General features: G+C 41.0%; 1 protein-coding gene across 14 annotated transcripts in view; it reads right to left on the bottom strand.

Moving 5' to 3' along the window:
- Window positions 1-273: 273 nt before the first annotated feature.
- DGKD (diacylglycerol kinase delta) overlaps window positions 274-17,845 on the bottom strand; it is a 68,116-nt gene continuing 50,544 nt past the window's right edge. For 9 of the 14 annotated variants that reach the window (XM_083741680.1, XM_083741686.1, XM_083741692.1 and 6 more), the window contains 14 exons: window positions 16,844-16,972; window positions 14,983-15,079; window positions 13,394-13,504; window positions 12,742-12,838; window positions 11,650-11,757; window positions 10,934-11,047; window positions 9,833-9,967; window positions 9,082-9,233; window positions 8,854-8,965; window positions 8,631-8,723; window positions 7,430-7,549; window positions 7,048-7,165; window positions 5,126-5,256; window positions 274-3,512 (listed from right to left, as the gene is read on the bottom strand). In XM_083741680.1, coding sequence (XP_083597806.1) covers window positions 3,423-3,512; window positions 5,126-5,256; window positions 7,048-7,165; window positions 7,430-7,549; window positions 8,631-8,723; window positions 8,854-8,965; window positions 9,082-9,233; window positions 9,833-9,967; window positions 10,934-11,047; window positions 11,650-11,757; window positions 12,742-12,838; window positions 13,394-13,504; window positions 14,983-15,079; window positions 16,844-16,972 — 1,607 coding nt within the window. In that variant the 3' untranslated portion in view covers window positions 274-3,422. The remainder of the gene's footprint in view (window positions 3,513-5,125; window positions 5,257-7,047; window positions 7,166-7,429; window positions 7,550-8,630; window positions 8,724-8,853; window positions 8,966-9,081; window positions 9,234-9,832; window positions 9,968-10,933; window positions 11,048-11,649; window positions 11,758-12,741; window positions 12,839-13,393; window positions 13,505-14,982; window positions 15,080-16,843; window positions 16,973-17,845) is intronic. The other 5 variants (XM_083741688.1, XM_083741687.1, XM_083741685.1 and 2 more) reach the window with 2 other exon arrangements.

The raw sequence follows: 17,845 nt of genomic DNA on the forward strand, positions 1-17,845 counted from the left end.
CATTGTGAACTTGAATTCATTAATTTCAATAGATCTGTTCAGAGTAAGATTTAGTTGGCTGCAACCCATATACTACCAATTCAGCAAAATCAACTGGATGAAATATAGCTATAATACCAAACACAGAAAATATATTTCTTCACTTGAAAATAAACTCCTCCTGCACAAAGTTTGGGATTGGTCTCATTTTTTTACAAGCTGCTATTAAATTCTACTCCCTGCTTGATAAATATAGCAACAGATCCATTATTGATAGGAAGCTCGGAAACAGGATTTTCTTTATATACAAGAACAATATATTTACAACAATCAGCTGCAAAATATGTACATACAAGAGGTGTCTCCATGGTAATCACTGTATAAATTAAAATAATAAATAGCACATTCTATTCTTAAGGCACGAAACCTTCTTCCCAAGACTGTACAGGATTGAAATGCCTCCCTATGCTTTTGACAGATCACCGGAATGGTTACAACACCCCTGAGGGAACAGTCATCAGTGGACAACAATACAGACATCAAATGACTTATAAAAACATTTTTCTTTCTTTTCTTCTTTTTTTTTTTACATCACAAATATCTGTTAAGATACAAGGAGTTTTGTGTAAACAGTATTTAATTTACCACACATACTATATTCACCTTTAAATAATACTCAAAAAAACAATTTTAATATGATATAGGTGGTCAGAGCTTTTCTTTTCAAGAGATACTGGCACTAAGTGCCTCTTTACAGTTCCTATCAGAGATGCAAAATCTAGTGGAATTAATATTTCTTGAGTGTCCATAGACTGAAAATGTGAATATATCCCACTAAGATTAAACAGAATAAATAACTCTGGCTACAATCATCCTATGCACATTTACTTGGAAGAACCATCCGATTGAGCAGGACTTATTTCTGGAGTAAATATGCATAGGATTGTACTGGACATAAGTCTAGTGTTTAATAACTGCACTGAGCTAAAGATGGATATTTTGGGCACTAAAAAGTAATGTCAGCTTTAAAAAAAACATACTGAACCATGCTATTAAGATACAATCCCTTTTTTTCCAAAGGAGTTCAGGATTAGCACTTTCTTAGATAAATTATTTTACATATATTCAATATACCCTTAATGAAATTTAATGGACCCAATACAAAACACTAGCAGGTATGATTCCAGTGTAGCGCCAAGCAAAATAGGCATTAAACACCCTAAGTTTTGTATTTTTCCTCCATGTCTTGTTTCCAACTCAAAATATTTCAAAGATGTAAAATGTCTGATGACCAGATAGTAGGGTCACCTAACGCCTCAAGTGTCATCGTTTACAGAATCATAAACTATATAATGGAAGTTCTGAATTCTCACAGGTGAGATATCTAGCTTGCCATGCCATTGTGAACAGTGTGCCTTTCCTCCATAGTCTTTTCATAGCATTTGCTTAACTAGCAGACACATCTTTCAATAAATACAATCTCTCTAGATACCAGAGGCACAACTTTTGGTAGTTACTCATTTTGCCAACCTGATGCACTGACATTTTTATAAAATGTCTGGGTTCCAGGACTCCTGTTTTGCACAAAGAGACCACCATATTTCCAGTTGCAATTAATAGAGTTAGAATGTGTCTTGGAAGTTTCTGAGCCTTACACCCAAAATGTCAAGTGATCCTTACAAAGAAATGCATGTGCTGAAGGGGCAATACAAGTGCAGAAAGTTAATTCCTTGAGAGCACTGCAATGATGCAATCCAGAACTCCTTGCAAATATAGCTCTTATCAAAGGGTGATGACACCTGGCTGCAATACAGACTGCATCCGAGTCAAGGGACTATAGCCAAGCTGGTCCTCTTAAGCCATTTATCTACTCAGGAGCTAATAACGAGAGCATCTTTGCTTCTACATGAGATTTCTAGAAGCACAGACACAAGCACTGTAGTTCATCCACAACAAAAGAATAGAAAATATCCATTTGTTTTGCTGCATCTTTCTCCCAAGTTATCATATGATGGTTTTGCTCCCTGAGAAGTTCACCAGGAAATGAAAGAGGCTTCCATGTGGTTATCACCATTAATAAAGTGCAGGAATAATTTTTACTATCTTCTGTTTGATGATGGCAAATGCACACCTACATTAGCATAATAGAAAATGAAAGCACTGGGAGACTGAGTTTTCTGGTGAGTGAATACCTGTGTGCCTTGCAATTTACAATCCTCCAGATTCAGTACAGGGAGAGTAATCTACACCATTAAGGCAAACTGTATCTGCAAAACTGTGGTAATGGAACAGAGCCAGAGATGTAGAACCCAGGTTCAAGATTTCCTCTGTAAATCGTATTACAAGTTTGTCTTCTTTATAGAAAGCTATAGTCAGTGTTCTCCTGTACTGTAAAAGAAATGGCCCAAAAGAAGCAAGACTTGATGGAATGATAAAATAACCACATAAGGGGGAAATCTGTAAAATTCAGTGGATCTACATCAGAATTTGGCAGTGGTTCTCCTAAAACAGAGAAAATGTTATGTATTGTATATCTTAAGCAACGATACACTGGCTTTGCAAAGTCTGGGAAACAGTGATGAAAAAAACACATTATTTTACCCTGCCTAAATCTATGCACAGAAACTTCCTTCATTGTTTCCAGAAGTGAGAATCCTATTATATGTTTTAAAAACTTAGTAGAATCAGAGTCAAAGCAATGTCATAAGGAATTAGTATATTCTCCCATGTTGGATGTACTTTTGAGATTGTTCAGTATTTCTAGGCACTTGATGTTTTAAGCCAGAACAAAATGCAATCCCACTCCTTTGGCATCCACAAGCATTACAGAGCAGGAACACAGGAAACTGAGAATTTTTTTGTTTAAGGATAACTTATATCCTTGGAAAGGAAAAAAAAAGACTCTGCACTGATATATCACGCCACTATATCTGGCACCACTGAAAGAGCACAGACTGAAAAAGAATCTTCCTAATTTGAGGTTGTCCCAAATAGTTAGCTTACAATCTTCTCAACAGCTGATTTTTATCATCTTGCATGCACGAGTGCTTTCATAGCTCTTAATATCTGGCACAATCCTTAGATCATAGGGTAACATTTGCTTCTGTGACGGTCCACAAAAAGTTTTTGGTCCACGGGCTAGTATACTGGGGTTGGCTGAATGAAGTCTAGCATGCAGTGAGTGTGCCCAGGCCTGAGTAAAGGTGTTGAGGAGGTGGTTGTTAAGGACAAAGTAACACTGGCTTTGAATACAAGGTACCACTTGAGTGGATTGTGGTGTACCCCACATCAGAATGGTAGCACCAAGAGAAGTTGGATATGAGCTCTGAACACTGCTAGCGTTTGGCTGATCCCTTGAGACGATTCTGATCAAGTCTGCTCTGTGAGGTGTCAGTTGTGCAGACATCAGGGGGAATGGTAGATACAGGCTCTGAAAACAGAAGTTAAGCCTCGCTGGCAGGAATATTCCTGCTCAGTTCCTTGATTCCATGTAATATCCTCTTCATATGGCCCACTTTGGTCACTCCTAGGTCCTGAAAAAGAATGCGAATAATAATCTTAGCCCACAAAGAGCTAGTCAAGAGCAGAACACTACACAGCTGAATATTAAAAATGGAATTCGAGATAAACGACAACATGACAAATGTAGTACCTCAAACACGAAGCAGTAAGGTCATAGAGCTTGACATTGTAGCAAATAATTATGGAATAAGCTCGAAGCAGCAAAAATCATCCAGACTACACAGACATTCATAGATGCAAAACTCAGTTACTAGCTTTGATGATTTGCACAAATCTTAGAAATAAATCCAGCACAACCAAAAACACAGGGCAGTAGTCAACTAAACAGTCCAGTCAGCGCAAGTATGACCAGTACTGCAACAGGACTACGCCACACCCCCACACCACTCCCGGATATGCTCCAGAATGTTGGGGGGGACAACAGTCCATTGTACAAGGAAAAATCCTTGCGCTTAGAGCCACACTGAATACAACCCACAATTCAAAAAATGTATTTTAAAATACAGTTTCTCCTGTACCAGAGACACATGACAGATACAATATACAGTTTGTAATTACACACATCTTCCATTAGACAGTTCTACTTCCACATCAGAAGGGCATCACGTTAATCTCCTCTAGCAGAAACAGCATTTCCCCAATGCTAGATAAAGCTTAGCAGAGAATGCTTCGTTGGACCCAGTGTTGTATCGCCTAAAGTTGTGTCTGCAGTTTTTGCTGCCACTGCTTTATCGTAAGCAGTGGAAGCAAAGCTTGAAAAGGTATTTTGATACTGCAGAGCATATGGTCCACACAATTCCTGAAACCATCCAGATCCTGGAACAATAAATCACATTAGCAGTTGTGCTGGGCTGCTGTGTGGATCCTGCTGCTTATGCGGGTTCGGTTGAACTCTGCATGCATCCAATCTGAAACTGTTCTACATAAGAGGAGCCAATGGCCCATCTAGTCCAGCATCCTGTTCTCACAGTGGTCAAAGAGATGCTTGGTCAAACAGAGTGGTCAAGCAGGCTCTGAGCACAATAGCACTCTGTCCACCTGTGATTCACAGCAACTGTATTCAGTGGCACACTCCTTCTGACAGTGGGTGGAACATGACCATTGTGCCTAGTAGCTATTGACAGCCTTATGCTCCATGAATATCTCCAATCCTTTCTTAAAGCCATCCAAATTGGTGGCCACCACCTCTCCTGTGGGAGTGGGTTCCATAGTTTAACTATACACTGGCCGTAGATTGCACTAGTGCAGGCACTGCTGGCTCCAATGCCATGTATTTCCTCAGTTCACTCAAAACTGTATATGAACATTTATGAACGAAGGCCAGAATATTGTTATCTTTCAAGTAACAGTATTCAGAAGTTCAAATCGCATAATTCAATGATTAACTGCAGGCCTTGTCTACAACTTTAGAAGGCTTGGTTTGTGGATTTTAAAAGGCTTGGGTTCTGGATGAAGAGTTTTCCTGTCTGATCTGACCCTGCTAGCCCACAGCTGTAAAATACTCTTGTTACTCTTGTCTAAAGCCACCTAGAACGGAGAGTACGCAGACCAGCTCCAAGCACAGTCAGCACAGACGGCCATGCAAATGTAGATGGCTATTCTTGGTAAGTCGCTCATGAAGTACCTTGAGGTCTCTCCGTTCAAGATGCAGGAGCTCAGAGCCCCGGACGTCATGCCGGATGAAGATATCCTTATACTCACAAAGACTGAGGTGCTCAAGCCAGGCCGCAACCTCCTCCGTTCCCCAGAGGTGAACTGTCAGAGATGGAAAAGCAGGAGTGTGTTGAGTACCCAAAAGCCCAGAGGAGAGAAAAAAGGTGATCACCAGCAAACACCGAAGTAGATCAAAAAGAGAAGGGGAAACAATACTAAACCTCACAGTAGAAGGAATGACAAGTGATTCAACAATTCCAGAGCAAGAGAAAGGAAGCAAGATTACAAGCCAAGACGTGGTTTTAAATGGAGGCTGGATGTAGTGGAAGCTGTTTTTACCTAGGACTCATTTTATGCTACTGATAGTATGCCTGAATGGACGCTTGCCACACGGTCTGACCAGCAACTTAACAGGATAAAATGTGTGAATGTGAACTAAACTATCAAGTAATTCAGCTAAGGTGAATATCAGTTTGCCACAAGACAAATCTGGACATTCACAGAAATAGTGCAAAATCCCATCTTTAAAAGCTGGGATAAGAAAAAGTCTTTTGTCCATGAATATAGCCCCTTCCCCTTCCTTTGTAGCATACATAAATTAAATATGGAAACTGAACAGGGAAACTATGGCTACCAGCTTTTGAACAAGCCAAGATCTTAAACCAATTCCAAACTATGGTTCAGATCCTGGCTTGTTCCAGAGATGGTAACTATAGTTTCCTGGTTAGAACAGATGCTTCCTAATTAGAAGCTACAGTCAACTGGAGACTTGGGTGTATTATTCTGGTGTGCTGTGAAGGGAGAAGAGAAGGGACTGCATGCATGGGGAAAGGGATCATTCACACATTCTCTCTCTCTCTCTCTCTCTCTCACACACACACACACACACCTTATTACGACAAGATACAATAGTCAGAACCCAATCCATCTGTTCCCTAATGCCATGCCCATGAATAAAGGAAATAGAAACCCTGATACTTTTATCACTTCTTTTCAAGGCAGTAAGTCTTGTTGCACATATTCTTGGTTAGCAAACTCATTTGCGTCCCTTATAGGCACAGTGGCAATGCCTTTTTGTTCCTCTAAAGGGAAAGAAGTTTTGTCATGATCACACACAGCCTCTCCACTAGCCTCGAAATAAGAGAAGAGCAAATAGAACCTTAAAGTCCAGAGGAAAGCGAGAGAATACGGATATGCCACAAAATTAATGGGAGAGAGGATGGTACTATTAGCACCATGGAACCAACAGAATTTACAGATGTAAAAGCCAGAATGTTTTCATAAGAAAGAATATAAGTCAACAAATCAACTAACAGCTGGAAAGGAAGTATTCTGATACCATTTGAATTGTTGATTTCAAGGGGCTATTTTTAATATCATACCAATCAACAAGGATTAAAGCTAGGGATGCACCAGTGATGATGCAGAATTCCCAGACATTTAGACATGAGGACTTGATTGAAGACTGAGAGTGAATCAATGAGAGAAAATCATTAACCAAATCAGTGAGTATTAGCAGTGGGAGATCTGGAGTTATGCGGACTTGGGCTCCACAGTCCTTTTGCTATCTAAAGCTACAAATCCTTGAATGAATTGCCTTTGAAAGTCACTGAAGGTCTCTTTGAAGGATGTTCTCAGTTATTTTTATATATTTTAGTGCTGTACATTTTCTAGGAGAGAACCCAGCAAGTGTGTTATTTTGCTTGGGGATAGCTACCTGATAAAATAAATGAAAGAGTCAAACACAAAAGAGTGTGGGAGGAGAAGTAGGGAGTGTTCAGAGAGAGGCAGAAGAGAAGGGTTTTTGCATTTAGTGGGGGCGCAGATGTGCAGGTGCACATATGGCTACATGTGTGAAGAAGGGCGAAGAGGAAATACACAGACTGGCGGTACCCGGCAATCCCAAGCTGCTACGAGTTTCTTTATTCTTGTTGTTCTTCTCCTTTTTAAACTTTGTCACCAGACGAAATTTGCCGCTCCGGCTGCGTTTAGAATAATCCAGCATTTGGTTCTGCAGGGCGGGGAGAACAACAATATAGATATTTCACGATAAGGAATGTCTATGAGTAAGGTTTTTTTAGGAGAGAGGTGAAAAATTGCCATCTCAACTAATTAAGTTCAATTCAATTTAGTTACATTAATTTTATTTAGATTAGCTCAGGATGCTTTGAAAGAGGAAGGCACCAAGCCGATTATTCTCACATTCCTGTGCTATCCCAATAACAAATCACAATGAAAGGCTGCCAGTAGCTTTACCCTCCTCATCTGACGTTACCTCTTCATCACTGGGTTCCATTAGCTGCCACAGCCAAGGAATGTCTGCTAGCTTCCTCATATGAAAGTCCATTTCTGCCAGCGCTGCTAGGAGCTGCTCCTTCTGTGGGGGATCCAACTGCTGCATCAGAAAAAAAGCACACAAGCACACCTAAGAGCTGCACAGCTTAATGGAGAACTAACCACTATCAAGACAACCAGAAAGTCCCTAATTAACTGTAATTTCCTATTTTGTCTAAACAAGGGAAAATATGGTTACCAGATTCAAATACCCAGGATTTTATACCAACTTCAAGATCAGGCTTGTTCAAAAGTTGGTAACTATAGTTTCCTGGTTTAAACGAAACAAGGAACTATAGTTTAATTGCATCTTGTGTGAAGGAAGGACTGAAGGAGCTCTGTGCACAGGCAAAAGCCTTATTCACATCTTAGCCAAGATATGATTGTCCAAATGTTAGCACACGAACTCGTGCTGTAATTTGGCTTTTTAAAAAAACACCCTTCTACTCTGTCAAGCCCAATTACAATGGAGATGTTATTTTGCTGGGTGAAGGGGTGCTGCAGCAGCTGGGTTAGACTTTCCCTTCCCCAGCTGTCATCCCTTCTTCTGGACAAAAGACACTTCTGCCACAATTAGGCTTGGAAGCTTTCTTTTGTTCCAATAGAAGCCTAATTGTTGCAGGGTGTGTAATCTTCCTGGAGATTGGAATGGAGGAAAGGTTAATTCTGGACTTCTCAGCTACGCTGTCCAAGAAGATTACTCCTCCACTACACTACATTTTGCAAAATACACACCCACTGAACCTAACTTCTGGCAATGGGAGGAATACATGTGGTTCCAATGTGTGTGTGGTGTGTACACAGTTTCTATGGTTTGCAAATGCGCCCATGGCCCAAAAGGGTTAGCAATGAATTCTGACAAATGGAATTATATTTCTAGAATATATTAGTATCTATTCTTCTAAAGAGCTCTAGCATGTGCTGGCTGCATCATGGAAGATAAAACCATGGATCTAATGTTGCTAAATTGCAGAAATAGGAAACAACAATATTTAGGGACTGGATGAGGGAGGTAAAGGCACTGTCAACTGTGTGAGTGCCTAGCTGTGGACTTGAAAAAACAGGGAGAATTATGTTCTCAGCAAGGGCAAAAAAGTAACAGAAATAGCTAGCAAACACCTTTCCTAATATTTATCCCTTACCAGGGCCATTTTGCCAGCCAGGAGCAGTTCTGTTTCATTATGCAGGGCTTTAATATTATTCGCCATCTCTACAACAAGGTTGCAGTTCAGGCCCTGTGGAAAGACAATAAGTGTAAGGACTGGAAGTCTGAAACTCCAAACCAATATAAAACTAAATAAAATAGTCACAGAGCCCAAGCTACAGGAACAAGTTGGGTTCAGGCAAAGAGAAACCTGCCCATACCTCTGTAGACTTGGACTTGGCATATACTTTGTCCATAGACTTGGAGCTAGCATTGACTGCATGAGCAAGTTCTTGTTCCATGTCCTGGTACGACTGAGCTATTTCCCGAATGCTGTGGGTGGGAAGAGGAGAGGTGAAGAAAGCAATAGCATCTACTTTCTGGGCTGTTGTCTCATTCTGGCACCACCACCTCCAAAAGAACCCGAGAAGAAAAGAAAATGTCCTCACCTGTGAATCAGAGTGCCCGCTGCTTGGCAAAACTGATTGATCTGGGTGGACTCTTCTTCAGATATAATCTCTGGATGCAGGGAGAAAGAAGCAGGGCGGGGCAGCTCACATTTTTGTTTGTCTTCCCAGGACTTTAAGGTGCTCTCAAATGCCTGGAAAAAAGGAAGGGAGGCTATCACTATTCCATGCCATCTGTGATTATTTAGGAGAAACTGGTATCTTTATATTATACTTTCTGCATGCACAGAAACATTTCCTCCCATCTCTGTAAAATCTATCATGATTTTATTTACCAGATTTTTAGACCAAACTTCATCACATGTAGTGATCTCAGGGTAGTTTCTAAAATAACTTATTCTATTCAGCACAAATATATTACATTCAAGAACAATAATATGCAATGCTTAAAACCAATCATTAATAAAATACTACAGGAAAAACCTAAAATATTAGACAGCATCCACTAATTTCCCTTAAAGGCCTGGGAGAAGAGATAAGCTTCCATTACCAAGTGAGAACATAGCAAAACTGTTTCCATCTACACTTCCATGGGAAGGGAATCACACAATCAGGGTCCTCTCCCTCAGTATCACACAGCAGGCCAAACCCACTGGCAGGATGACAAGAGCAGCCCTCCCAACCACAGAGTCCAGGACTGACGATATTCCACATCAGCCTTGGAGTGGAGGAGCTCAGATTTCTCTTTTGCTTTGTAGGTTCATCTCGCAATGTATAAGAAAGTTCCTCTTACCCTATCTCTGGTTAGTGTCTGTGCCCTGTTTTTATGAACAATCCAAATATATCCTGGAGGTTGGATCCAGGCCTCTCCATCAACTTGCACAGGAACTCCTTCGTCTCCCAAGATTGCTATCTTCACTGTCCGGCACTATGAAAAATCCTTGTGTTAAACATATCCTAAATCATACAGCATGCCATGTTTTGTTTACAGCAGCCCAAGTATCTCCCTATGTCCCACAGTAACTAACAGTTTCCCCAGCTTGTTTCCTCTGGTGCTGCTAGATGAGAATTTGAATTTGTAAGTTCTACCCAGCTCAGTGCAATATTGAGAAACCAGCCTATGCTGAATGCTGTTGATCACTGCCTTTATTAGCCTTGAACTATATCAACCACTGAATGCAGAGTTATAGGCTATATACTTTATGGAACAGATAGTAACTTTTTGGTTCTCTCAAAGAAAAACAGGTAATGTGCAAAATCACGTGTGAACCGCAAGCCGAATAGTAAGCAGCATGGACTGGCTGGATGCAGAGGCGGGGTGGGAGTCACCAGCAGGGGAACCCACAAGGGAACCCTAGAGGAAGAAGGCTCAGAGCCAGGAAACTGGTGGTGGGACAACAATGAGTGGTCAGAGGGAGAAGAAGGGGCAGACTAGGAGAAGGTGGTGTCAGAAGCTGAAGAGGCAACAGGGTTTAGTGAGCAGGAAGAGGCTGGGGCAGAGATCAGTCCAGAATCAGAGGCAGGACAGGAGGGGGGCCAGGAGACAGATATGAGGGAGGCTGCGGAAGAATCCAGGGAATTTCTCCCTCCTGCTCCCCTCCCCTCTGGTCTCCTAGAACACATAGAGGAATTAAGAAAGTGGAGCAATGAGAGAATAGATAAAGGAGCCTGAAATTTCTTTGGAAAGACCCGAGGGAGGAAGAGTCTTAAGGAGCGGTAGAAAGGCTGGGACCTTCAGTCCTCACAACTCCCTCCTTAGGGCAAGTCCTACTGGGAAGAGTTGCTGTGATCACCAAGCCTGCACTCTTTTGGTTTCTTTGAATAAAGAGCTATCTTCACTGACACTGGGCGTTTTATTGCTGACCTATGCCTGACTCCCGCTCCTGACAGATACCTGGGCAATTCGGTGATGCTGTAGGTTAATCACACGTGAGACAGCCATTTGCATACTACCAAACACTGCTACCACTTCCAGGATCTTGTCATCGAAAGAAGGAGCTGTAAATGTCTAAGAGAAACAAAGAAAGAGAAATTAATTCAGCTTGACCTTCAGTTATAATGGCCTCCTTTGCTTCTCACTAATGTCAGGGCAAGATACAGCTATATATCCTCCTGACATCCCTCTCTTCCCACACCCCATCCTAGTTGCTGCTAGTATAGTAATAAATCAAGTAGTGTTGCTGCCTGGTAGAGAATAATAATAGTGGAGTAGAACGAACATATCAGCATTAAAAACCAGGAGACCTTTGGCTGGACTGGTGAATATATTCCCCTCAATCTGACTCATCTTGTGGAGGCAAGTGACAGTGTGCCTGTACATCCCAGAATCATCTGCCCCAACTCTGATGACATCTGTGGATGTTACACACACTGAATTACTGTATATTCATATAGGGCAAAATCGTGCAACCAATTCCTCAGGAGAAAAACAACATTTGTGCAATCTTAGCCCATCATCAGAGATAACATTACAATGTGGCGCTCATATTAAAACAAACATGTATCTAAAACCCTCTAGCTATGAGTGTTTCATCTGAAGGCTTTTGGTACAAAGAAGAATAAATGGAAGGTGAAGGACACCTTCATTTGCAAAAAATTTAAAGTACTCACATCATCTTCCTTTGTGCCCCCCCAGAAGTTGGTGCCTCCTGCATAGCTGGGAATGTTGAGTACGGCAATTCCCTGAAGACTGGGCAAAGGAATTGGACGTCCATCACACTGCATGATATAAATAAATTTGTTTATAGTATGTAAGATTCCACAGGTTTCAAGGATCAGTAGGTTACTAGCCTTTAAAAGTGCAATTAATCAGAGTTTATCTCAGGGTGAGAAACCTCTTTCAGACACAGGACCTCGTTTTCTCTTAGCCAGCCTTTCAAGGGCTGCGTGACAGTGGCTTCTGTTGCTTAGACAAAAGTGGGTGTGGCCAAACTTCCCCCAATGCATAGGGATATACACACACAAAGTGCACATGCCCACACATACCACCCCCTGCCCCCCAGCAATTAGACTTGAAAAAAGCATGTATTTAGAGCATTTGGAAGCTTTTTAAAGCTTAATAGCAAGGGGGAATATTGTTAGAAATTGCATCTGGGGGTGGTTATTCCATCCCTTCCCAGCTGTATTATTCAAGAAGAACCTTCCACCTGCAACAATTAGACTTAAAAACCCCTTTTTGATTGCAGTCAACAGAAGACTTATTTCAGACCCAACTGCAGTTGGGGTAGGGTGATCTGGGGTTCACAACTGGAAAGGGATAATTAATTCTCCCCTCCTCAGCTGTGACCACCACTGTCAAAACAGCTCCTCTACCATTACAATTAAACTTGAAAGAAACCTTCTACTGCAGCGAATAGAAAGGATTTTTAAAACCTAATTGCAGTATGGGGGTTTGGGTGTGTGGGTACACAGATGGGAAGAGTTCACAAGCAACAGGGAGCCCCAGCTGATGAAGTATCAGGGCAAGTTAAACAACCAAGCAACAAGGGGCTAAATAACACCCATTCAATTATTTAATTAAAGCAGCTCAGACTAGTAAGAGAACAGTGAAGTTGCTGTGCTAGCAGACAAATCCTGTAATAACTCATAACTCAGGAGCTAAGCAGGGAAGCATGAATCATACAAGTTAGGCTAATGGTGCATGATAGCAAACAAATAATTCCATGTTTGCATAAACCAAGGAGGTTAAGGGCTACTCATTACCTCTAGCAAAACTTTTTGTTCTAAGTTTTTGTAAGTTCTGTGTAGCAGCTCCTTTGTTCCAAGAACTCCGTACCACATCATGTTCTTCGTACGACTTCTGAAAATGGAAAGCAAAGAATCAAGTGGTGCAATGGACCACAAATTGCACTGTAATTTATACTATGATGTTCAGATGAAACCTCACTGCCTGAAAGAAAACAAAAGCCAGACACTGAAATACTTTATCCACTATCCTACAGCAAGAAGTATTAAAGGAGCAAAAAATGTGGTAAATTTTAATTGGTTTCTCTGGAAATAAATAACTTTGAAAAAAAAATGTTGGACCTAGCAACACAAATCATCAAAGCACTCAGCCTATGGTTTGCAGTTCTTTAGAAGTAAAAGTGGCCTTATAAGCACATCTGCCAAAGCAGTTGTGAAATAAAAGAAGTGCTGCATCCAATTCCTATCAAAGCCTGCTTGTTATGAAAAAGATGAAGAAACAAATTACCCAGTATGCAGAAATTTCTTTTTAGTTAAATGCTACCATTGAATGATGCATTGACACAGTCAAGTAGCATGATGAAATGTGAAGGAGATTTATAACTGTAGTTGACACAACAGGATACAGGTTTTTAAAATGTATAAAACAGCTCCACAAATGATTGATTACCTGCACTTTTCTGGATGCTCGTCACGCTTGTTGTTGAAGTCCAAAGAGATCTTTGCATCCAGTCCGATTCCAAAATAGTTATTCATCACACATTTCTCTACGTAACAATCGCTATAAAGAGCAAGAGAGACACCTTTGATGTAAAGTGGTGGGATATTTCAGCATTCTCCATATGCCCCTGTGCCCAATATGGCCACTGTATATGAATGAGCTGTCCACCTGTGCACTAGGAATAAAGCCTGTCAGAGGGGGCCTCTGGATTATGTCTCCTATTTCAATAACAAATGACTCAAGAACCTAAAACAAAGAGAAGCAAAATAAAATTCCTTTCCATTTCCTTCTTGGGTACAAAAATAACTGTATAGCTCAGTTGGTTAGAGAGTGTGGTGTTGATAATACCAAGGTTGAAGGTTTGATCCCCGTATGGGACAGCTGCATATTCCTGCATTGCAGGCGGGGAAATAGATGATCCTCAGGGTCTATGATTCTAGGAAAAGTTTTAGAAACCCCTCAGCCAGAAGAACATAGCCAGCTTTCTCATCACAACTAGCAGTTTCTGTCACTTAAAAAAACCTGAAACATATTACAGGCAACTCCTTATATACATGCGCTCTATTTTGTGTCCTCTATTTGTGAAGAGGGACGCGGGTGGCGCTGTGGGTAAAACCTCAGTGCCTAGGACTTGCCAATCGTAAGGTCGGCGGTTCGAATCCCCGCGGTGGGGTGAGCTCCCGTCGTTCGGTCCCAGCTCCTGCCTACCTAGCAGTTCGAAAGCACCCCTAAGTGCAAGTAGATAAATAGGTACCGCTTTATAGCAGGAAGGTAAACGGCGTTTCCGTGTGCGGCGCTGGTGCTGGCTCGCCAGCTGCAGCTTCGTCACTCTGGCCACGTGACCCAGAAGTGTCTTCGGACAGCGCTGGCTCCCGGCCTCTTAAGTGAGATGAGCGCACAACCCTAGAGTTGGACACGACTGGTCCATACGGGCAGGGGTACCTTTACCTTTATTTGTGAAGGTGTCCTCTTTGGGCTCTGGGGAGGGTCTCCGCACAAGCCAGAGGGGCAACAGGGCTTCCTCAACTGACATGCAGGGAAGTGGCAACTGTTGCTGTGCTATCCCTCACGTCAGCTGTTAGGCAGTGAGGCTGAGCAGCTCCACAAAGCCCTGCTGTGCCTCCAGCTTGTGAGGAGACCCACCTTGGAGCCCGAAGAGGCTCTGGGGTGTGTCTCCTCATGAGCCACTAGGACTCTCCAGGGTGCCCCTATTATAGGCAGTTTTGTGTATGCTCATGGGGGACTGGAACAGAACCCACACGTAATGTTTAATATGAGACCAGCCATCATGATGGAGGGAGACTTTACTAGAATTCAGATAAGCATGTTAGTAAGTGAAGTCATCTCTTTTAAAAAACAGGGCTGCTTTCAGTGTTACCACTTTCTGCAAAATCAAAATACTAGACAAGCTTTGTAGAGACTGTCTTGCCTTGTCTACATTGTAAGAAAAATGTTCCACTTGCTGTTGAAATGATTTATTCCTCAGTAATACAGTGGCAAAGGGAATCAATTCCCTTCACTCTTATTTGAATACTCACAGATTTTCTGGCTCAGAGTTAAACGGGTCTGCATTGATCAACAACCGGCTGATGACAGAACCTCCAGGTAGAGAACCAGATGCCCCAGCACGGATATCTGTCAACAGAATACAAAACTTACAGGAAGCTGCAAGGAGTTTATGAAGCACACAGCACACAGCATATTTTCAATTGGCAAAACAGGATCTATTTTACCTCCAAAATCAACAGGATGTCACTTCTGGAGCATGAAACATTATCTCACACTTTCACTGTTGCTGAACAATGAGGAAAAAACAGGAATTTAGACCTATGAGTAACTCCAGCCTTAGTCCTTAAATCCTACACAGAAGCAGATTCAAGCAAATAAGTTTTCTAATTCCTATGAACAATTTATGTGTGCCTGAGAAGAAACAGAACTTTCCTACCATATATTTTGATCTAATGATATCAACCTAGATGTGATATTAAATACGTATGTTGTTTACATTTAACATGCATATTTTTTGAAAATTTAGATTGGGGCAGCAGCTGATGGGGAAGGGGGAGTTTAACCCTTTCTTCTCCAACTGTGGTCCCAACAAAAATAATTTTCAAGCTGCAATGGGGGGGAAAATCCTCCGCTGGTGCCAATGGTAGATTTCCTTCCAATACATATAGCAACTTCAAATGAAAAAATTTCTTCAAGACCACAGAAGGGACGAAAGGGTTAACCCCCGAATGACCCAAAATCCTTGTATGCTGCAACCCACATTTATCAGCCACCTTCCCTCTTCAGTAGCTATCCACATTTTTAAATGCACATTAAATGCAAACACAAATTTAAACTTACATCTAGTTTGGTTAGAAAGCTAGGAAAAATATGCTCAAAATTTTGTTCTGAAGTGGGACCCACTCAGCTTCCCAACTCCTATAAGGAAAATCCTCAGAATTTATATGGAAGTGCATGAATGTGGTCCCAAAACAGAGATGTAAGTAAAATGGGCCACTATAAAGCAGAGCTTGTAAATATTGCTTCAATCCTGCAGTTATTGGCATGTGCCTCTAAATACTGAATAATAGACCTCATTGTTTGTATAGCATAGCTCTTGTTCAAAACCAGTTGGTTTACTTTTTTCTCTCTGAACAACAATTAGCTCTCCTGGTGATGATCAGTTCATCTTAGGAGTAAGATTTTGGAAATCTGGAAGTTTTAAGCAGTATACCCCAATTTCATACTTGTTCTCACAGATGGGCTTTAGCTTTACCATACATGCCCCCTTTCCAATGGTAGATAAAAGGAGACAATACAGAAAAGGAGACAATACAGAAAAGCTAACAAAGAAGACAGATATAAAAGGAGCAGGGGTTAAGTTTGAGAGAAAAGGAAAAATTGGAAAGTAACTTATTTATGTGCCCCCTCCGCAAGAACAGGCCTTTTCTGCAGTGGCTCCCCATTTGTGGAATGCTCTCCTTCATTACATATCTTTAGGCACCAGGTGAAAACATTCCCAGGCCTCTATGGTCTTTTAAACAAAAGGGAGGGGGATAACTGTTTGTTTGTTATCACATTATGTATTTTTGTGTTTTTATACTGTAAACTGCCCTGTGATCCTTGGACGAAGGGCGGTATATACATTTAATATATATATAATGAATATATAAATAAAATAATAATAAAGAGAGAGAGATGCTGTACTGGGCAAGGCAGGGAACAAACTGGGAGCAGAGTCAGCTAACCTAGTCTAGGACCCAAAAGTTGGCTATGTGTTCCCTGCCTTTCTGGGGTGGTAGAAGGAGCTAATTTATCAGTAATGTATTACAGAAAAACCATGTTATGTCCTCAGTGCCAGAAGAGGTCATCTCTGGTTTAGCTAGACGGGAAGAGTGTTGTTGCACTCACTGGGGTAGATGATCTTTGCATTCAGCATTGGCAGATTATCCCGATTTCCTGCCTGGGGAGGAAGAGAGGCAGAGCTTCCCACTGATAAAGTTCCTTTACTTATTAATCTTTCACAAGGAGACTTGATAACTACAAAATACAACAAAAATCACAGGTACCATTAGAATGCTATGAAACGATGAACAGAGAAAACTTAGGTGTAGTGGGACATACTGTTTGTTAGTTACAAATTGTGCTATGAAAACCAACATTTTCAGCTAGGTACTCTTAATCTGGGCAGATTCATTATAGGTTTTTATATTGTAGCCAAAGATCAAGCCTTAGCTGGAATAAAGATGTTCTGAAGTGCTCCCAGTTCGAAATATAAAAGAAACTTAAACTAACAAATACTATGCAGTTCTCTCTGCCATAATTTCCTGTGCCCTTCTGTTATTTTCTAACATATTCTAGCCAACACTGAAAGTGTTCCAAGAAAGACCCATCATGATGTTGAAGCCAATATTAAAATACTGTATATTCAATCTAAGAAATCGTTGTCATAATTAAAATATCTGAAAGTCCAAGGAGATCTGTAAGTATATGGAATTGAGGACAAGCTTCTATTAAAAACTAAATAATGGGTTCTTTTGGAAACTATACTAAGTTATGCTTTTAATGAAACAAAGGGACATATGAAAGAACTATTAATTACTTAAGTTTGTTATAAATATTTAGAATTCCACAGACTTTGTGAAATTTTGATGCTTTTGAAAAGAAGCTTTTTCTAACTTCTGTAGCTTCCTTTGTCCTACTGACCAATGCATTTTAAAATTACTTATGGTTATTCAGAATAAAGTGAGTCAATAGTATTTCAGGGAGAAACACAGCTGAGCTTATTAACAGCTGCTACTAAACTATGTACTGCAAATCCTGGATCCTAATAGCTTAGCTCCTAGCCCTATACCTAAGGTCATAATAACAACTACAAGCTGGTTCAGGAAATCAGGCTGAGATGATCTATTG

The sequence above is a fragment of the Podarcis gaigeae genome, assembly GCF_964106915.1.
Source record: "Podarcis gaigeae genome assembly, chromosome: 5".
NCBI classification, from domain to species: Eukaryota; Metazoa; Chordata; class Lepidosauria; order Squamata; family Lacertidae; genus Podarcis; species Podarcis gaigeae.